Below are 22,747 nucleotides of genomic sequence, written 5' to 3'. Positions count from 1 at the left end.
CACCCCGCTCTCTCCCCGCCGCGCGCCGGCCCGCCGCCCGGCGCCACACCCGCCACAGGCCAAGGGCCAGTCACCCGCGGGCGGGCGACCCGCAGCTCTCTCGCAGCCCCGCCCGGCCCGGCCCCGCCGCGGGACCGGTAACGGTTACCAAGCACTTTCTCAGCCGCGGTTTCTGCTTAGTCATTGTCTTCCAGGAAACGGTCCCTTCAGTTGGGAATCAACTCTCCGGCGGCGGCCGCACTAGCAGTAGCCGCCCCGGCCAGCGCGTCCTTCCCGGGCCGCCGCTCCGCCACCATCCGGCCTCCCTCGGTCCCGAGCACAGGCCGAGGTCCCGCCGCGTGGGGCGGCCAGTCTCGCGCTCGGCTCTCCGGCCTCGGGCACCGCGTCCTGTGGGGCGGCCTCCATCCCCGCCTGCGGCCCCGTCGCCTCCTGGCTCCCCTCCGTGGGCCGCTGCCATGGGCACCGACAGCCGCGCGGCCGGGGCGCTGCTGGCGCGGGCCCGCACCCTGCACCTGCAGACAGGGAACCTGCTGAACTGGGGTCGCTTGCGGAAGAAGTGCCCGTCCACGCACAGCGAGGAGGTGAGAGACGCGGGGCTCCGGGGCAGGCCGCGAGCCGGCCGGCCCCCAGGGGGAAGCAGCGCCCGGAGGGGAGGGCGGGCGGGCTCGGGGCGCCCGGTGAGGAGCGCACCTGGGCTCAGCCGGAGCGGGGAGGCTGGGGACGCTGGGGTTGCGACGTCGCCTCCAAACCTGCAGCTGGGGGCCGCGCGCCTTAAAACACTTGGCAGGTGCAGCTTCATCCCGAAGGACGCCTCTGTCGGAAAAAAAAAAAAAAGAACGTACTAGACCCCTCTTCTTTGCGGGGCCCAGGGGGGTGCAGAGAGGACCAGCACTTCCCTCCCACCCTCCCCCCAGCCTCTCGCCCCCTGTCTACCACACCGAGGCCAGGTGAAAACATAGCTTAAGGATTCGCTTTTCCAGGATTCAGGTGAAGGTAGTAGTAATAATCCACTTAGCTCTGAGGCTGTTAACAGTAGTTTCTCTGTTGCTGTGAGGCACAGGACTGACTCAACGCTCAGATTCGGCTTGGGAATAAGGTATGCGTTTTTCTTGCTGAAGATGAATCTGCCTCAGTTTATTTGCCTGAAGACTAATCACTAGTTTGAGGTGGCAGAGATTAATCTGGAATTATACATGTGATGCATGGTCATTCCTGGGTGGAGAGTCAGGGTGCCCAGTGAATTGCGGAGGCATATAGGTGGTATAGGACGGCTTTGCTTTTGAAAAATAACAGTGAATAAAAACAAACCTTTAGTTTAGGAGCTGTGTGACTTTGGGAAAGTCACCCTCTCTGAGTCTGTTTACACAGCTTCGAAGTTGGGTAATGATAAGGTCTTCATTAACTCACTGTAAGGATTAAAAGAGATAATACAGGACAGTGCTCACCGTGGAGGCATTTATCTCCCTTTTTATCAAGATTTTTTTTAAAGATTTTATTTATTTGTTTGACAGAGTGCGCACAAGTAGGCAGAGTGGCAAACAGAGGGGGAGGAAGAAGCAGGCTCCCCGCTGAGCAGGGAGCCCAACACGGGGCTCCATCCTGGGACCCTGAGATCATAACCTGAGCTGAAGGCGGAGGCATAACCGACTGAGCTACCCAGGCGCCCCTTTTTATCAAGATTTTAAACCAGTCTTAAATAAAAGAAAAAATGTCCCTTGCCATATTATATGATATGATGATTATGATATCAGCTGTATTCCTAGGCAGTTTTTGCTCTTTTATATAAGATGTTGGTGATATACTATGCAGGAGCACATGGCATCCCTCTGAGTATGCTCTGGGCCTGTGAGCACCCATTAGATGAGAACTCTTGGTTATAACTTTAATAGGAACCAAAATCTGTACTGTATTCTGTGACCAGGTTCCATCTATCTCAGTTTGTATACCTTTTTTGTTTAAACCACCCCACTTAGACTATTTCTCCCCCAAATAAATATTTCTGTATTTAGTTCTATTCTTTCAATTTCCTCCCAGAGCTGCTGGTTCAATACACCATTTTCCATTTTTATTGACAATATTGGGTGAAATTTTTGCTCTCTTGTTTCACTACAATGCACTTTAAAGTAGTGGCCTTCGAAGGTTTTTGACTGCAAACCCAGTAAGAAATATTACCTTGCAATCTAGTTCATAGTCCATAAGGACAGAAAGTAGGATGAGTGGTTACCTTGGGCTGGGGTAAGAATGGGTAGTGACTGCTGGTGGGCACATGGAGGTGTTCTAGAATTAGATTGTGGTGATGGCTGCAGAGCTCTGTCAAACTCTTTACAAACTCTCTAAAAAGCATTGAATTGTGCACTTAAGTGAATTTTGTGTGTAAATTATACGTCAGTAAAGCTGTTAAAAAATCCATCTCAAAGGTTTTATGGAGAGATTAACTGTGTATTCTGATTTTTTTCTATCCTATTTTAATTTTTAAAAACTCTATTTCTTAATGTAACGAGTCACACTCCACAGTTTGAAAACCCTGTTCAAAGAACTAACATCTAGTTTTTTCTTTTTTGGGGGGAGGGACAAAATAAACTAGAAAACATTTGAGGGAAACTTGAAGATAGGGCAGCATATTGTAGGAAAATAGGACAGTTTAGTTAGGAGAGACATGTTTTGTTTCCATGTAAAAAAAACACACACAAACCCAAAACAAAACTTTGTAATAAACAGAACTCCAAATTGGGATATGCTACTTGAAACAGTTGAACCTTGTAGAATAAAGAAACTGAATAAATCACTCATTATTAAGAAAATTTACACATTGAGTAGCAAAGTAGATGAAGTTTCCTAAAAGGTCTCTTCTAGTTCTTATGTATATGTTTTTTTTAATTCCATTATCTTTAAAAAATTTTTTTTTCACTAGAACTTTATAAGATCAAATCTTGTTTTTTAAATGAGCCATTATAGGACTGTTTTGCTCCGTTCTTTGTTGTAAGAGTATTTGGCTGGATGAATCATGTAGTATATTTAAAACTTTTATATGACTCCAGATCTAATGATACACTACGTAATGATGATACTTACTTCAGTGATCCTATGCATATATGATAAAAATGAACAGAGAACAAAATACAAGGTTAATGTTCAGTCGATATAGATAATATATAAAAAATTAGAAATCATTAGATTTGTGATACAGTCAATGAATTTTTCATCGTAACATTGACTATTCTGTGATTTGTCCTGACATTTTGCAGAATTCAAGATTAATTAAAGAAATGGTTTCAAGAAGGGGGTGAATATTCTGAAGGTATACTTACCTTCCTGAATTGGGCTTCTTATCAGGAAAACCTTAAGTATACAAGTGAGCCATCCTTCCAGAGGAAAATTTCTTAAAATTCTCCTATGATTTAAGCCAAAGCACTCCTGATAGAATTGTTAACTTCTAGTCCTGCTGCCCCAACTTTTAATTTTGAAAAGAATATTGACGTGTAATAATTAGCAACTAATTTTTATTTAATATCTTAAATTTGATTATAAATATATTTTCCATGAAGGTAGAGACCTTGTAGATTGAATTCATGTGGATTATTGTGGATAGCACATAAGTTTTTTGTTGTGGCTTATGAAGCTTAATGTAGATGACTCCGAGTTCTTAAATTGATAAACCAGTTGTGCCTTATAATGATCTGTACTAAGATAAAAGCAGTAAAGTGCTTGTGCCTGTTTTTATCATAATTAATCATAGATCAGTGAGTTCAGAAGTTTAGTCTGTGTTATTGCTATTGGGAAAGTGCTTTTGCAGTTTAGGGACTTGCTCCCAGTTACTCATTTATTTTTTCATTGATTGCCCACAGAATGCAAAGCACTGTGTCCTTGGATATTTATAAGGTAGTGATTTCAAATTGCTAGTGTTGCCCATTAGTGGTCATAAATCAGTTTGGTGAGCCATAGCACAGCATGTTTGTTTGTTTTTTTCTAATTAAGAGACTAGAAGCCATCAGAGTGCCTAGCATGTAGTGAACATACCATTTTGCAAATGTTTTGTTCTGTTATATGTATTTAGGTCCTATGTGAATGTATGTAAGTCTTACTTTGGAGCTCTGTCAGACAAGTTTGAAATGCACCAACGTAAGGGATGAAAGATGCATGAACAGTTTAATGGATTTAAATATACTATAATGTTAGTGTAAACAAGATTTTTTTTTCTTTGTTTGTATAAGAAAACATTGAAGACTGGTTGGAGGTATACCTAAGTGGTAGGCAATGACATATGGGCTGACGTTATGCAGGTTGACTTGTGTAAGATAGGAGTTGTAGATCTCAGACTTTACACGTTGACTCCTTGGGATGCTTGTTAAAATGCAATTCTGCTGCCCTTAGAGCAGGTCTAGGACGGGGCCCGGGAACTGGAATTTTTAATGAACACCACAGATGAATAATGGCATTCGTCTGGCCACATTTAGACAATCATTTATTTGTCTTTGAGGATTATCTCATAGTGGTTAATATTAATTTTAGTCAGGCTTCCTGAGCTTGAACTCATGTTCCTCTGTTTATAAGCCTTATTCTTGAAAAATTTTGTTTCTTTGTAAATGCTTTTATGTCTCAAAGGCTTACTTAACCTTTCATTGGTACAAAAATAGATTACTGTTTTACATCAACATTCGAAGATTAGGATAAAAACAGAGCTAAACTTGTTAAAAGAAAAACCTTGTAGAACTAAAATTTTGTTTTTTATGGTTTTTCCTATTGACATCTTCTTTTTCCAACTTATCAAACTAATATATTCTTATTGTAGAAGTACAGAAAAGTGTATAGAATTTGATTGACAGTTTCAAAATGCATTCCTTTTACAGCTTCGAGATTGTATCCAAAAGACCTTGAATGAGTGGAGTTCCCAAATCAGCCCCGATTTGGTCAGGGTGAGTAAAATGTTAGTGAAGAAATCCCGTAGGTCGAAAGGGAAGTGCAGTAAGCAGGAGATTAGATTTCCCCAGTTTTCACAGGGAGGTCAAATAGGCAATTAGCACAAAATTCCCTGTGGCTGATTTACTGAGATGGCTGTCTGACCCAGTATGCTTAAGCATAAAACAGAAAATCCAGGATGTATCACCAACTCTCCAGCTAGACTAGATACCAGATTCTCTGTGCTTAATTCCCATCACAGTTGCTTCACTGTGTTCCAGTTTATATTTGGTCTAGTAAAGAAATGACTATTTAACAGTTTTGGTTGTTAAATTGCTTTGGCAGGGTATCATAATAATATAGTCACTAGAAATAATTTAATGTCTGTTTCAAGGGAAACACTGGGTATTTCATTAAATGTTAATAAATGAGTTATAAATGTTAGTATGCAGACCACCTGTCTGCAAACCACTCTTTGGAATCCACCTCAGCCAAAGGCTCATAGCAAATTACATCGACTACTTTAAAACTATGAGAGGACATGCGCTGGAAACAGTTGTTGCCATGGGCATTGTGCAAGTTTAAACTCTATAGCTGCTAGGCAGATGTTGATTCATGTCTTCTATCAGTCTCTGTTTCTCTGAAATGACCATTTGCTTCTATTTATGCATGACTGACAAACACTTACTAAGCCTTTGATATGTGCCAGGCATTGTAATATGCCCAAGAATTGTGGGAAAGGCCTCACTGTTTACTTTGTTTTAATCTTGTAAATGTGAGTTAATATATTTCTGATTTATATGTACTAACATTTTACCATATTCTTCATAAATTATTAATTACAATGCATTACAATTACCTTTACTTTTTTATTGCACTCAGAAAAAAAGTCTTGGTTTAAAATGTTGTGATTAATATAAGAAGCTTTTAACATGTCATTATGCAGAATGGGTAAATATTTATTATTTTTCATTGGTTTCGTTTTTAAGTTAAATTATATACTGTGTTAGCGGTTCTAATTCTTCACATGCTGCCCCCACCACCACCATTTGTTTGGGTTTTTTTGATCGTGCATTCCTCTGAGTACCTGATCAACATGAGATCCTTTTCCCCAGGAAATGAATACACACATAGCATTTTACCTTTGTTTTAGGGCTTTACAAACCTTATGAAGCCCATCCAGACATCAGGTAAAGAACCCTGTTATCTTATGGGTTCCCTGTTTCTAAAGGACATTACGGATAATAGAAAACATATAGCTAATTAAAAACATTAATTTTATATTTATTGTAAACATTGTTTATTATAGGAATTTCCAGATGTCTTAGAATGTACTGTATCTCATGCAGTAGAAAAGATAAATCCTGATGAAAGAGAAGAAATGAAAGTTTCTGGTAAGGTCCAGCCTTTACAACTTATTTTGTTATACAGTGGAAATGATAGATTTTGTCAGGCAGGGGGAATAAGCCTTTCTTTGGTTCTGGTAATGAGTAACTCAGTCACTAAGTGTGAGAAAGATAAAGATTCTTTTTTTTTTTTTTAAAGATTTTATTTATTTGAGCAAGTGAGCTAGAGAGAGCGAGTGAGCGAATGAGTGAGAGCATGAGCTGGGAGAAGAGGGAGAAGCAGGCTCCCCGCTGAGCAGGGAGCCTGACGTGGGGCTCGATCCCAGGACCCAGAGATCATGACCTGAGCCTAAGGCAGATGCTTAACCAACTGAGCCACCCAGGCACCCTAAAGATTCTTTTTAAACATAATGTAAACTCCCAAGAGGAAGTTATAGAAGGTCAGTTTGGGCTATTTAAGTGGAGTCAGAAGAGGACTTCACCTTGCTATTCTTCACGATGGTCTCATTAATTTATATGTTGGACTTCAGGAATATTAAGGTGGAGGAAATGGAAAGAATAAAAGGAAGGCTTAAGAGCAGTGTCATCCAAAGCAAGCATAGGCCCTCCCTTCCTGGTGGAACACTGCTGAGCAATGGCTGAAGTCGCCTGGAAGTGTAGACTGAAGTCTGGGCAACAAGTTGCATGAAGAGAAATAAAATCCATGTTCTACCCATTCAACAAATGTACTGAGTGACTATTTACCAGAGACCATGCTAAGCTCAAGGAATGAAAAAAATGAAGAGGTGGGCTGTTCTTCCCCTCAGCTTACAGTCAGCATAGCACAGTCATTAAAAGCTTGAATTTAACTAGATCAAAATTCCTCAGTATGCAGATTACTGACTGGTATAATCTTGGGCTAACAAGGTATTTGTCCTCTCTGAGCCTCATTTTCTCATCTGTAAAATAGGGATGTGTCTGTTTCACAGGCTTCTTTGTAAATTAGATAAAATAACAAATGCACTTAGCACAGTGCTTGGCAAAAAGTTAAGTGCTAAGTAGCTGTTATTTATTACCATTTGTAGTTTTGTGTTGGTTGTTATTTTTTTATTAGGATGGACAAGTAAGATGAGAGAGGGTATTGTTTTTTTGACTCAATAACTACCATTTATTAAGTCTCTTTTGTACCAGGCACTGTACTTAGCACATTTTGGTTATATTTCTTCACATGATTCTCAAAACAGTTCTACAAGGTGGGTATATTATCCGCATTGCACAAGTGACGTTAAGTAACTTGAAAGTTGTCATATAACCAGTAAGTGGTTGAACCAGGAATCCATCCAGGTATGCCTGATTCCAAAACCCATTTCTTTCTATTAATTTCACATTGCTGTTTGTGTTGGAAAGGAATTAAAAGCAACCTTTTCTCTGTGGTTGATTGCAGTTCCTCATGGTTTAGGTCTATCTTGGAGCTCTTACAGGTTGTCCTCAGTTCCTAGAGGGCTTGAGATTTTTGATAGGTATCAAAATTCTCCCTATATGAAGAGCTTTCCTTTCTCTACCTACCTAAGAATACCTCTTGTTTTGGAGAAAGGAGACCATTTCAAATGGCACAAATTCATGGCCAGAGGGATAGTGGTAGGGAGGGTTTCATGGAGTATAATTATGGGAGCTCTGGGTGGATTAAAGTGGTGAAGATTGACTCTCACCTGGTTGGTAGGGGAGTGGTGATGACTTTAAAATAGAGAAGTTGAGTAAAGAAAGCAATGCTTTAGGAAGATTATCTAGCAGTAGAAAGGAAAGGACAAATAAATGTATAAGGTAAATTTGTTATATTTGTTGAATACCAGGCAATTTACATATAGATATTTCATGAGCCCTCTTTTCTCTCCATTCCCTTTTCTGATTTTCTGTATTACTACTCTTTTTGTCTATTGAGTAAATTTAGATTTTGAACAGTGAATTTACATAAAGTAAATCTATGTAAATAAATTTGAGTTTGAATCAAGTTAAAGCTTCAATTTAAAAGAAAACTACTCAGCTTTCCTGGTAACCAAAGAAATGCCAATTAATGCAGTCCTGGGCAGGTATATATTGTACATACTAAATTAGCAAAAACTATATTTTTGATAGTGTCATATATTGTTAGGAGAGTAATTCTTTTAGTTGGCTGGTAAACTGGTACAAATCTTTTAAATAAAAGTAGGAAATAAATAAAATAGGACAAGATTCAGGATGCCTGGATGGCTTAGTCAGTTAAACGTGGATTTTGGCTCAGGTCATGATCTCAGGGCCCTGGGATTAAGCCCCACATCTGGCCACATTCAGTGGGTGTCTGCCTCCCGCTCTGCCCCTCCTCCTGCTCCTGCTCTCTCTCTCTCTCTCTCTCAAACAAATAAAACCTTTTTAAAAAAAACCAAAAAACCCAAGATTGACAAAAAAGATCATTCCCTTTGCCTCGTACACATTTCTGACACTTTGTCCTTGGGAAATGCTTCAGCAGAAAGTTAACAAAGTTACCAGGATGTTTATTTTAGCATTGTATGTGATAACAAAAAACTGGAACTAATGTAAATGTTCAAAAAGTAGGAAATCATTTGAGTTATACCCTATCAAAATTACAGAATATTGTTTAACCATTAAAAATGAGTATGTAAAATCATTAAAAATAGAGTATACAAAAATCTAAACAGTGACTGCTTTCAGTGATGAGACTATTGGCAATTTTTTTTAGTCTTTCTACTCTTGGGTTTTTCTCATTTCTATTTTTTTTCCAGTTTTTTTAATTTAAATTAATTAACATATAATGTATTACTGGTTTCAGAGGTAGAGTTCAGTGATTCATCAGTCATGTATAACATCATGCTTGTTAACATCACGTGCTCTTCTTAATGCCCATCACCCAGTTACCCATTGCCAAACCCCCTTCCCTTGGTTTTTCTCATTTCTAGAGTGAATATGTTACGATTTTTAAATGTTAAGAGAACTAAATACTTCATAAAGATGTAAAAAAAAATATTACAGAAAGGTAAACTAAATAGAAGTAGAATAAATGTCATACCCTGCTTCATATGACCAAAAGCTGGACACTAATGTCTAAAAATTAAAATGATTGTATTAGGAAGGTGGGATTGTGGGGTTTTTCTTTTCATTTTTCTTCACATTACAAGCAATTTGTTTATTGGAGAATGTATATAATATGTTCCATTAATATTTAATTCATAAAAATGTATCTTTTGAGTAATTTAAGTTTGTATATTTATGTGACCTGCCTTCTAACAAATGGAAAATTAATATTTGCTTTTTTGTTTTGACAAATCGATATTTTTTGGCAATTGGCATGTGATTTAAAAAGTCCAATGGAAAGGTACTTTCATGTCTTAAAATGGAAACTCTACAATTATGTGCGTAGAAAAGGAAAAATAATTTCTTCAGGATTCTCTGTCAACTTAGTATTGTTGGCAATGTTAATACTGTTTAGTAGAATGTTACCCAAATGTAGTAATCAGTTTTGTCTTCTTTTGTTACCCAGCAAAACTGTTCATTGTAGGATCAAACTCTTCATCATCAACTAGAAATGCAGTAGACATGGGTAAGCAAAAAGTTAACTTTTTACCTTAATAACTTTCAATTAGTGTAGGTGTATTAGTTATATCTTGTGTTCAGACCAGTTGAAAAAGAAGAAGAGCTCATTCCAATTTTACTTTTTAAAGTTTTAGCCTAATTTCTTAAGGCTTCTGTCAGATCATATCGGCTTATGTAGGTTCATATTTTGATATAGATGAGGAACGTAAAAGATGTAACGTAATTAGATGTTAACTATACGTTTGGAGATGAAGTTCTCCTTAACCATATTCTTAGCCCTTGTAGTACTATAGATGAAACACCATGACCACCATCGTCACAACAACAACACAAGCATTTTCATCTTTGTTTGGCACTTGGTTAGATTATTGTGATAATACAGTTATTCAACATTTTTTCTTTTAAAACATTCTTCCAATATTATAGGTGTTGAATGCTTAAATAATGAGCTCTTTGATATAACTACAGAATGAACAATAATCATTTAAAATAAACCCTTTAAATTATTTTTACAGAAATCAAATTATCTACCTCTCTATAGATTAGGACCATAAATTTAGTTTTTCAGAGTCTCAAGACTATTCTTTGCCATTACTAACAATTACAGAATATGAGGTCAGAATTCTTGTGATCATCCATACAAGAAAACTAGTAGAACTGGAGAAGAAAATTTTATGAAGATAAAGAAGCTACCAAAAATTCCTGGGGCCTAGGATACAAGGAGGCATGTTCCCCAGAAGGACTGTCAGAGCTGTGAGTCCCTAGGAAGGAGGCAGGTCAAAGAAACTGACCTGTCTACCATACAGACCAAGTAGACGAACAGGGACTTCTGCTTTGTTAAGAGATGCCAATGTTCTAAATGATAGGTAAATTATGAAACTGAATGAAATAATCTGCTGTATTAGAAAACTAGTGAACTGTATGGACAGAATTTACTGGGATACTTGAAGGACGTTAGAAATACTCGTTTTCATTATGTAACAAATAATTACCTATTGTGTTTTCCTTCACATCAGCCTGTTCAGTCCTTGGAGTTGCACAGTTGGATTCTGTGATCATTGCTTCACCTCCTATTGAAGACGGAGTTAATCTCTCCTTGGAGCATTTGCAGCCTTACTGGGAGGAATTAGAAAACTTGGTTCAGAGCAAAAAGATTGTTGCGATAGGTACCTCTGATCTAGACAAAACTCAGTTGGAACAGCTGTATCAGTGGGCACAGGTAAAGCACAGCTAGATCACAAGTGCTCTGGGAGGGGCCTGTCGTTTACAGTGTTTGCTTCACACCGTTTAGCATCATGCACAATAGTGGACACACGGCGGGGCGGGGAGGGGAGGGCTGTTCCCAATGTGGGAGTTTTGAGGCAGGCTTTATCTAAAGCACTGAATTTTTTCATCTCAAATATATACCTGATTGACCTTAATATTAATCTCATTTAAAAGGAGGGACAAAAACACTAGAAAATGTGTGCCAGAGTATTTATAGCCTAAATGAATTCAGGTTATTTCCTTCGGTTTTACTGTTGTAATAAAAATATTACATTTTTCTTCAGATATGATTAGGTCTTGGTTCTGATTTCTTAGGTAAGGGAATATCATATGTAACAAATATTTTGCTGTTATTTAAAGATATAAAAGATTTTCGGTTCATAGAATTTGCTAAGGAATAGGTGTCATAAATTAATCACCACCACTTTTTGGCCTCTAATAATGTACAATATTATTAGGGAAGCTGCTTACCAGTATTTTACCCTTACTCTCTGTATTTTTCTTTACTCCTTTTACTTCATCCCCAGCCTTCTCCTTTGCAGAGCTTTCAGTTTCTTATGGACAGGAAGACCTTAGAGAAAGTATTGTCCCTTCTCCCTTTGATTTGGTGATAGCCAGATTGTAGCTAAGGTTCTGCGAGAGAGACTTGGGTGATCTGGAATGTATCTGTAAATTAACCAGAGCAGCTATTAGCAATTATCTAATTCTTTTTCAAAATGTGTCTAATTTATAATCATATTTTATACTTTAACACTAAATGTTCTTATTGTTTCTATTTGATCCTTTACCTTTAAGACCCATTCCCTCTTTAGCTGGAATCATCGCACTTGGAAACATGTTTGTTTCTGAGGCAAATATAATAAATAATCTGTATTAGATTGTAGGAGCTTAGAAACTATATTGGCTTTTCCAATAGCACTATAGCTTCCCCCCACCCCCCCAAGCTTTCCTTTCCCTGTTACCACTAACATGAGTTAGGAAAGCATACATTAATAAATATATTCATATAAAAATGTTTTATAAATTTTAAGCAGTATAAAATGCAGTCTTTCGTATTTTCTAAAACGATGTTCTTTTATTGCTTTCCACTTTTTGTAGTACTTAATTTAGTGCAATGTCATGATTTTTTTCACTTCTAGGTAAAACCAAATAGTAATCAAGTTAATCTTGCCTCCTGCTGTGTGATGCCACCGGACTTGACTGCATTTGCTAAACAATTTGACATACAGCTATTGACTCATAATGATCCAAAAGGTAAGACTGAGGTTTTCATTTGTTGATTGATCATGAGCTTTTATCTTACAAGAAGCTACTTGTTAAAATTTAATTTTTAATTTTGTGCAGTGATAAATGTTACCTAGAACTTTTCTTAATAATCCAAAATATATATCCATTTAGTTTCAGAAAGCTTTATTTTGTCTATCAATGAGAAAAAAATTGAAGGGATCATTTTCTGAACATCCAGTCTGTTGAAGTTTATAAATATTAAGCTACACAAAAAAGATCTTTTAAGATACTCTAAATAGTATCATATAAAATCTTGTCTAGTATGGCAAAAATTGTACCAAACAGCCACTTTGTTAAAAGGGTAAATATCTGGAAAGAGAGGCAGATAAAATTGAATTTGAAGTTTAAGCATCTTAAGATAGGTAATTGATTAGGTATTTTATTAATCATTACTATCAAGACCTATATGTTTGGTGTCAATCAGAAACATTATTTGATAAATGAGAACAGCTTGTCCACCTTCTGTAGTGTGATGTTTTATCAACATTTTACAGGATAAGTAGGAAAGCTGGGAAGAGAATGTTTTACACTTTATAATTATTTATTTAGCAGTCTGCTCCATTCTCATTTTTTCACTGTTTTATAGGAAGAAGAGGAGCTTTAAGAGTTATTGCTCCTCACATGCTAGGCATCAAGCTAAATGCCTTAGAGGGATGATCTGTAATCCTCACAACAACTGAAACTAGGCATTTTATCATTGAGGAAATAGAGCCTCAGAATTTAAGAAACCAGCCAAGGTCACCCAGTGGGCATGGGACAAAGTTTAAACTTGGACTTGGTCCTGCTGAATGGGAGCCTTTCCCCCTATACTGTACTATCTTTTTTATTTGAAATATTAGCATTGTAGTATTTCAGTCTGAAAACCTTACTTTCTCATCAGTTACCATTTAAATGATACCAGAATAGGAGATAATGACTTTTGCCTCTCCCTTCAGTAATTACTTCCACAAGTAATTAGATTCATTAAAAAAAAAAAAAGTCATCTTAGTGAAAATCTAACAAAGAATTTCTATGCCGACTTATTCTGAAACATAAACCATTTAAATTCCAACTTTCTATATGTTGGCAGATATTATATCATTTATCTGTTTACTTTGGCGGGGGCTCTTCCAACAGTAATTATTATCAACAGCTGATGGATGAGCCTGCACCCCGTTCTAGCTCCACTTGAAAACAACTCTTTCCTTTTTCTGGTAGGAAGAGATTAAGGTGTCTGGTATTTTATTTCCATGGTACCTAAATGTTGACATGTGGATATGTGCTAATGTATCATTCTTATGGCAAAATAAATTGTATATGTGCATGAGAAGAGAGATTTAATCCATTTTTGGTATGCTTTTGCTTTACTGACATAACTTGACATTTGGATGTCTTTCTAAATTTAATCCTAAACCCTTTGATTAGAATTTATAGGCTGATCCTGCATATACCATTAATGAATCTTCAGACACTTTGATCTGTAATGAAGCAATCTTTTCTTAAAAGATTTATTGTGTTTACTGATTCTAAAAAGCTCGCATAAGTTAATTTTAAAGTTTGTAGTTAAGTTGATGAATAGCATAGCTCTCTGATTATGTGTCACATTTTATTTTTTAAGCAATCAAGTTGTAAAACATTTAACTCTGCTTGTCACCTGCAGTAGTAAAGTTTTGTTTATAAGTCCCCTCTAAAGCCCTTCACCTGTTCTAAAATTACCCTATTCTTCAGAAAGTGCTTATTTTCCATTACTCTTTGTCCTAGAAATTGTGGTAACAATTTAACTACAATCAGGGTGAAATTGTGAAGTAGGTGATCCTGACTCAGAACCTTCCCCTTTTTATTTGTTTTATCCTCCCCTCCCTCCCATTAAATCTGATCTGCCTTATGCCTCATTCCCTCCAGGTCTTGTTCTCTGTCAGACAAACTGATAAACAAATCCATGTTCATGTTACACTCCCAAAGAGATATTTGCCTTCCATTTCTGAGAGCTGCCATTTACTGGCTGCATGACCTTGGGCAAGTTACCTAACCTATCTGCCTCAATTGCCCCCTGGAAAAGGGGAGAGTATTATCTATCTTGTAGGGTTAACAGGTAGATTAAAGAAGCTAATACATGTAAAGTACTCAGAAAAGTGCCTGGCACATGATTATAGCTAACACTTAGAAAGTTTACTATTGATGTTACTCAAAGATCACAGCAGTTCTTTTGGGACAGGTGGGTCCTTTAGCACTCCCCAGTCACACTGTATAGTTGGTCACTTAGTCTCTGTGTGGTTGGTTCTGGCCCTAGTAGAATATTTCCATATTGATTGATTGATTCAGCAGACATGTGAGTACCTACAATGTGTCATTGTTCAAAGTACTAGGGATATAAGGACCAAGTCAGATAAATTCCAACGTTCATGGGATTTATATTCTGTTGGGAGGAGATGGACAATAAGGTAAATGTTAAATGTGAGAAATGGTGGTATATGCCATGGAGAAAAGTTGGCTGAGGGAGAAAAGAGTGCCCAGGTTAGGAGTTGTTTTATATACGGTAGTAAGGGAGGCCTCTCTGCTAAGATGACATTAATCAGAGACCTGCAGGAGGAATGATAGTCCTGTGAGAATCTGGAAGAAGAGTGTTCAGGGAAGAGGGAGCAGCTGATTCAAAGGCCCCAAAGTGTGAGTGTGTTTGAGGATTTCAGGATACAGGTATGAGGCCAGTGTGGCTGGAGAAGAGGCAGTGAGGAGGGGAGCCAGAGGGCTTGGACAGCAACGTGGAATTAGAAAATAATTATTTCATCACAGAGATGCAAATAAAAAGACAACCATTGCCAAAGAGTTTTTTAAATGATTGCTGGTGCTCGTGAGGATATGGTAAGATTGGCACTCTAACATTATCAGCTGCTAGTAGAAGTAAAATATAGCCTTTCTGGAAAGCAATTGGCAATATACTGTCTATCAAGCCTTCAAAATGTGCTTGTATTTTGACTTTGTCATTCTGTAGCCAGGCATGCATTTTAAAGATGTTCAGCATAACATTATTAGAAAAATACTGAGAAAAACCTAAAGTTTTTGGTCAACAATGAGGAAATATATAAATTATGATATCTATATAATATAGTATCTGGATAATTATTAAAAATGATGCTTCCACAGAATATTTAATTACATGGGAAGATTCATAATAAAAGTTGAAAAGATAAGTAAATTAGGTTGTAATTACAGCATGATTTTTAGTTTTTGAGATATGGAAAGATACAGAAAAGTTGGAAGGATATACATGGCAATGGAAATAATCTATCTCAGGTTGATAGGATTATGGGTACCTTTCCTTTTTCTTCCATGTATGTACTTTGCTGTATTTCCACTGGCTCTACATTACAATTGCCTGGAAATCTTCAAAAACAAAAAAACAAAAACAAACAAACAAACAAAACACATGCAGGCTCCACTCACCAGAGGTTATGAATTAAATAGGCTGGGCTAGAGGTGTAGGGACTTTATAAAGAACTGCCTGGATCTTTTTAATATTCTGGTTCAGATTCATAGCACACATCAAAGAAAAGCATATATTATATTCAATTTTGAATTGTTTCTTTTGTTGTATTTAAATGTTTACGTGGTAAAGTGCTGTTATTTTCAAATTTAACACTTTGGGTTTTTATTTGTTTGTTTTAAGAACTGCTTTCTGAAGCCAGTTTCCAAGAAGCTCTTCAGGAAAGCATCCCTGACATTCAAGCACATGAGTGGGTGCCCCTGTGGCTACTGCGGTATTCGGTCATTGTTAAAAGTAGAGGAATTATCAAATCAAAAGGCTACATTTTACAAGCTAAAAGAAGGGGCTCTTAACTATGACTTAGGATCATAACCTACTGACTTGTATTTTCCTTGAATATAAGATAAAATTGAGATGTATAAAAATTAGTTACTGCCTGTAAATGGTGTCATGGAGGCAGATATTCTTCAGTTATATTTGACAATATGGTATCTGTCAAGTTTTGAATACTTCTCTTGCCTCCATATCAGTTCACTCACATGAACCACTGTATTGTTTTCATTAAACTATTGTTTTCTAATTGAAATTGTCTATAAAGAAAATACTTGCAATATATTTTTCCTTTATTTTTATGACTAATAGAAATCAAGAAAAATTGTTAGATATATTTTGGGCCTAGGTATCAGGGTAATGTATATACATATTTTTTATTTCCGAAAATTAATTAATGGCTTCTTACCTATAGTACAGCTAAGCAATTTAATTACAATTGTTAAAACTGAAATACTGGAAGATATTTTTTCTGTTATTGATAAGATGATTATATCCCAGAGTAACTGGAGTAGCTGGGATCTACTAGTAGTGTAAGTAAAATTCATTTCTTCAATACATGAATGAAAACTTAAACTTAACTGTCCTTGCTTGTAGTTTACCTATAATGATTTAATCTTGTATTCTTGTGCCATATTTTCCTTGCTACTATTTCCAAGACAAACCAAAGTCAATCTGAAAAAGGAGACTAGAAACTTCGAAATTATTATTTGGGGGTTTTATAAAAACAACAATTATCATCTCCAGATTCTTTTTAATACTTGACCCATCCTTAATATTTTGCTATTCATTCAAGAATATTTAAAAAGTATTGAGTGTTTATCATATGCTGGGCACTGTGGGCTCTGGGGAGGGGGGGCACAGGGAGTCAGAATCAGTTGAGTAAAATATGTAATATTTGCTCCCCACTAATAACTGACTCAGAGGGACTAACAGCCAGAAAAGGAGTGAAAAAATCTTTAACTCAGGGTGAACATTGTCTATTTAGACAACTTTTTTTGAGATACAGTCTTAACTATTTAAAAGCAAAATGATATCAAAACTTTAGAGCTGGGAGAGGTTATAGATTATTTATTATATTCCTCATTAGTTTAAGAACCAGAAAATAGCAAATAAATACACTGTGGCCATTGATACAGACTACAGGTCTCCTTAGTTGTATAAATTTTTATCTGTAACCCAAATAGTTTGAAAAGTTCTTCAAAAATCTCTTGAATGTCAATCAGTACTTTTAAACCATGTGTCTTAATACATGGTTTATAAAAAAAACTAATACAGGGTCCCTGGGTGGCTCAGTCAGTTAAGTGTCTGCCTTTGGCCCAAGTCATGATCCTGGGATCCTGGGATTGAGCCCCCATTGGGCTTCCTGCTCAGCAGGAGTCTGCTTCTCACTCTGCCCCTCCGCCCTGCTCATTCTCTCTCTCTCTGTCTCATAAATAAAATCCTTAAAAAAAAAAAAAAAACTAATATGTAAAACTAATTTTGCCCAGGCTTTTTCAACTTAGAGAAAAGTGATTCCATAGCCAAAGTAAATACACTAGGAGCGCCTGGGTGGTGCAGTTGGTTAAGTGTCCGACTCTTGCTTTGGCTCAAGGTCATGAGATCAAGCCCCACGTAGGGTTCTGACTCTGAGCACCAGAGTCTGCTTGGGATTCTCTTTCTCCCTCTGCCCCAACCCTGCATGTGTGCGCGCATGCATGCGCTCTCTAATAAATAGATCTTTAAAAAGAAAAAAAAAGGTAAATACACCAGACTCTTCCTATCCTAAATAAGGTTTTGTAGTTTATTGGTTAGATAATTTGATCATTAGAATTGTAACATGAAATCAGCTGATTTACTTGCTAAAATTCATTTAGACTTAGAGCTTCCTGAAGCCTTATATAGCCTTTATATTAATTGTATATAATGTTATTGAATGTATATAGTTAACTTTTTTCTTTGGAAATGTGTAACATTTTTTTCATACAACATAAGTCTTTAAATAAATGCTCATTTTAATTTAAGCCTAAACAGTGAATTGGTCAAGATATCTTAAGAGGGAACTTAATATCACATTTGTTGCTTTTTAAAACCCTAGACTTATAAAAATGGATTGTTTGAAGGGTTATTTTGAAAATGAAAAAAAAAAAACAACTTATGTTTCTAATTGATCCAAAACTTCAGAGGAGTTTTTTTTGTGTTCTTTCTCCCCGCCTCTCTTGACAAAGAAGCAAGACTGTAGATTCATTTTGTGAAGGGGATCGTGTATGTATGGAATTTTAAAATGAGTTTTTTGTTTCACTTCTGTACCTTTAATTTCTATTATTGAATAACCATTTTTTTTAAAAAAACTGATTTTTTTTTTTAAGACTTGACAATTTTCCAATCTGGTGTTCACATCTATTTTTTTTTTTTGTAAACTATCAGAATATAGTGAGTGCTTTTCAAATATTTAAGGACTTAGTGTTTAAAAAGCCATAAAATAAAGAACAGTAATACTACCAAATAATTGCTTAAAGCTGAAAGCTAAGTTATCAATAGTGTATATAACAGATATGTTTTCTGGGGAGAGGTGTATCCAATGACTCAAGGTAGAAAGAATTTATATAATTTTTTTTTCAGTAAACTTGAAAAGAAGCTACAGTTTATTACATTTCCAAAATACACTGGAGCCTTACATTAACACAATGTACTGTAACTTAGAATTTGTTCTGTGATGAGTCTATCTTATATTCCCATCCAAGAAACTGTAGTCACCAGAAGGACCAAGATGTCTTATAAAATATGTTCACATGGTGTAAATTCTGCAGACCACACTGTGCTAGTACGCTAGCAGAGTGTCCTCTTAGGGGTAGCCAGTGCTAGATTGAATCACAAATAGCTAATAATTTTTCTGTTCTCAAAGAAGATCACATAAACAGCTATGTGTGGAATGGAAAATAAAGTTACTATATTTTGAATGAATGGTCAGACTTACCCCTACCAGAGCCAAGTAAGTAGTAACTGAAATAGAATCTCAGTTTTCAGTGATAAAAGGTGTAAGATTCATTTAATTACAACTCATTTTTGAACAGATTTTCTTTCCAAATTTTCCACCCAGCATTTTCAGTATTGGGGAATGAAATGATTGACAGTTCATCTCTCTGACAATTGTACATTTAGAGAAATTTGAAGTTGTTTTAATGAGAATTTAAACCATTTGCTTTCATTATCAAGTATACCAACTTATGATTCTGAAAATATTTTTTTTAAGTTAACTTCCTGATGTACCAGAACTTGTACCTGTCATTTCCTTATAAAGTTGTTGATGGGATATGTCAGTTTTATTTTTGAAGAGTATGTAACATAACTTTCATTAATATTTTTTATAGTTTTCAGAATTAGAAATACATTTAAGGCAGGAAAATATTTTCATTAGATAATTCTACTTTTATGTGTCTATAGTGGTGTATTATAAAATAGACAAAATATAAAGCATTAATAAATTTTTATAATAGTCTTTAATTTCGCCTATGAGTATTATGAATTATCTAATTAAAACAAAGTATGTTGTATACTGTTTGAGTTGTTTGAAATAGTTGAAAGCATCCTAGAGTATTATATTGATTTTGACCTATTTGAACTCAAACTGAGTATGATTTGAAAATAAATTATGAATAATTTTTAAATATCCAAGCCATAAAGCTATTCATGCATTCATCCATTCAAAGATTTATCAAATGCCTGCTATATGCCAGCCATTCTGTGTAAGGTATTGGCAGATACAGAAATAAACAACCTCTGTCTTCAAGGAGCACATAGTATATGTGGGGGGGAGAGAGATCTGTACATGCACAAGAGCAGTAGAGTCCATCTGTTAATGATCAAAGTGGGGAAAAGGGATTGGGGCATATAAAAGGAAGTGGGGTTACTGCAGAAATTAGCCTGAGAGTAGGCTGAGAGGATGGCTGGGCATTCTGGCAGAGGCCTGTGTTTGCCTTGTTTGTAAATAGGCTTTTATTGAATGATGAACAATTTATATGTAAACTTTAGAAATTCAGTGAAAACACTTTCTTAAAGAGCTTGCCCTTACGTATAGAAAGGAATGGCTTCTGTTGAGACAAGAGTAAGGTTGGAAACGTAATATTTTATTTAAAAAGAGGCTAAAACTTGCTCAAATCCCCCAAATATATCAGAGTATTGCTGTTAAAATTTCACTACCAAAAAGGGCAAACAAAACCTTAATATGTATCTCTCAGCAATGAATAAATGCATAAAATGTCATACAAGATTTTTATGTGTCTGTGGTCCATTATTTTAGAAGGATTCAGATATTACAATATGCATTACTTGCTTTGACTCAGCTCTGTTTTCCTTGTTTCTTTCCTCACTGTTGATTCTTGCATCCTACTCCATTTAAATTTGCTTTTTTCTTAAGCATGTCATTAGTAATTCTTTCACTGAAGGTCTTTGGGCAGTAAACTTTCTAGGTCCTGTTTGTCTGAAAATGTCTTCATTTTGTTCTCAATCTTAAATGATCATTTGACATTATAGAATTCTAAGTTTCTAATACTTTCCTGAGCAATTTGAAGATAATACTCCATTGATTTTCAGCATATATACTCTTCCTGATGAAACTCTGCATTTCCTTCCCCTAGAAGTAATGTCTTTTTCTCTAGTCTTTTTTTTTTTAAGTTGAAAATTTCAACTTATTTTGATGTGTATGGAATTGGAACAGAGCAGAAAAATTAAAACTGGCTGCAAAACTTTTTGATAACAAGAAAACATAAAACATTGATAACTGGATTTAATCAAATTTTAAATCTTCTGTCCCTCAAAAGACACTTAAGAAAGTTAAAATACAAGCCACAGACTGGAGGAAAATATTTCCAATACATATATCTGATGAAAAATAAGGCATAATCAAATTATTTTTAAATTGCACTTCAAAGGACACTGTCAAAGTAGAGAGACACCCCACAGAATGAGAGAAAATATTTGTACATCATGTCTATAATGGCCTTGTATTCAGATTGCATAAAGAACTCTTAGAACTTCATAATAAGACAACTCAATAAAAAATAGGCAAAAGGTTATAACAGATTATTCTCCAAAGATAACATATGAATAGCCAATGAAACATTAAAAGATGCTTAACATCATTATCAGGGAAATGCAATTTAAAACCACAAGGAGGGGCACCTGGGTGGCACAGCGGTTAAGCGTCTGCCTTCGGCTCAGGGCGTGATCCCGGCGTTATGGGATCGAGCCCCACATCAGGCTCCTCTGCTATGAGCCTGCTTCTTCCTCTCCCACTCCCCTTGCTTGAGCTCCCTCTCTCGCTAGCTGTCTCTATCTCTGTCGAATAAATAAATTAAAAAATCTTTAAAAAAAATAAAACCACAAGGAAACATCACCAGAATACAAAATAGCTACAATTTTAAAAGACTGACAGTACCAAGTGTTGACAAGGATGTGGAGCAAGCAGAACTCACAGCGCCGGTGGGAATGTAAAATGGTATGACTACTATGGAAAACACCTTGGCATTTCTTACAAAATTCAATGTTCACTTACCATATGTCCCCATAATTATTCTCCTAGGTATTTACTCAAGAGAAATAAATACAGATGTCCAAAAAGGACATGCATAAATGTTTATAGCACTTCACTCATGATAGCTGAAAACTGGAAACCACCCAAATGCTATTAACAGCTGAATGGATAAATGAATTGTATTATAATCATGCAATAGAATGCTAAGCAATAAAAATTACATATACTAACAGATGAATCTCAGACACATGCTGAGTCAAAGAAGCTAGACATGAAAGGGCATGTACTTACATGAAATTTTTAGAGCAGACTAAGTTATTTAATGACATTTATTGCTGTTTCTGGGTACCTTAAGGTGTCTCAAAAGGTTGCAAATTGTCAGCGGGGATTACAGTCTCATCTATATGCTTGATTGAGGTGGGTCTATTTCCAAGATCGCTCATATGGTTGTTGGCTGGATTGAGTTCCTTGTTGGCTGTAGGCCAAGAGGCCTCCCTCACTGCCTTGCCACAGGGCCCTCTCCATAGGACAGCTCATAACATGCAGCTAGCTTCCCACAGAATGAACAGGTGAGAGAGTGCAAGATGGAAGTCTGCTTTTTTGGTAACAATCATGAAAGAGATATCCATCACTTTTGTCATTCTTTTCATTATCACCAGGTCCAGCCCCCACTCAAGGGTTTGAAACTGGGCGATGGGATTATTGGGGACCAGCTTACAAGCCAAACGTTAATGTTTTACATGTAATAATGCAGAATAACTTCAGGTAGTATTTATTTTTAGGAGGCTTATGAACTAAAACTCATCTTTTGGTTAATGTTTGAAATTCCAGGGAGAGATTCAACCCTTCAGTTTAAGAGTTTAATTAGTAAAATATTGACTATCAAGGGAGTTTCTCTTTGGGCCTGAGTGATAACTACTGTATTTTCATACTATATCTACCTAAAACTGGGTATACTGTATTTGCCCTAAATCCACATTGGGTAAAGAGGATAGGCAAAAAGGCAGAAACAGAAACAGGGCAAACCTGGTAAGCCCACATAAAACAAAAGCAGATCACATTGCAGTTTTGCCTATTATCAGCCAA

The 22,747-nt window shown here is 36.5% G+C and overlaps 1 protein-coding gene across 1 annotated transcript; it reads left to right on the top strand.

Moving 5' to 3' along the window:
• The first annotated feature begins 14 nt into the window (after positions 1–14).
• Positions 15–20,398, top strand: GCLM (glutamate-cysteine ligase modifier subunit). Its single transcript, XM_034653932.1, has 7 exons — positions 15–581; positions 4,848–4,913; positions 6,206–6,290; positions 9,754–9,813; positions 10,823–11,025; positions 12,212–12,326; positions 16,003–20,398. Exons 1-7 carry the CDS (start codon positions 456–458, stop codon positions 16,170–16,172), a joined length of 825 nt encoding a protein of 274 aa, XP_034509823.1. The 5' UTR covers positions 15–455; the 3' UTR covers positions 16,173–20,398.
• Positions 20,399–22,747: the final 2,349 nt, after the last annotated feature.

The sequence above is a fragment of the Ailuropoda melanoleuca genome, chromosome 2, assembly GCF_002007445.2.
Source record: "Ailuropoda melanoleuca isolate Jingjing chromosome 2, ASM200744v2, whole genome shotgun sequence".
Classification (NCBI taxonomy): Eukaryota; Metazoa; Chordata; class Mammalia; order Carnivora; family Ursidae; genus Ailuropoda; species Ailuropoda melanoleuca.
The sequence above is the reverse complement of the archived record's forward strand: the minus strand, read 5'-3'. Positions and strand labels throughout refer to the sequence as shown.

Excerpts from the sequence above, each read along its gene's own strand:
- GCLM (XM_034653932.1), top strand. The coding sequence starts at position 456 with ATGGGCACCGACAGCCGCGCGGCCGGGGCGCTGCTGGCGCGGGCCCGC. Across the intron at positions 11,026-12,211 it reads AGCTGTATCAGTGGGCACAG|GTAAAACCAAATAGTAATCA; the intron begins GTAAAGCACAGC and ends TTTCACTTCTAG. Across the intron at positions 12,327-16,002 it reads GACTCATAATGATCCAAAAG|AACTGCTTTCTGAAGCCAGT; the intron begins GTAAGACTGAGG and ends GTTTGTTTTAAG.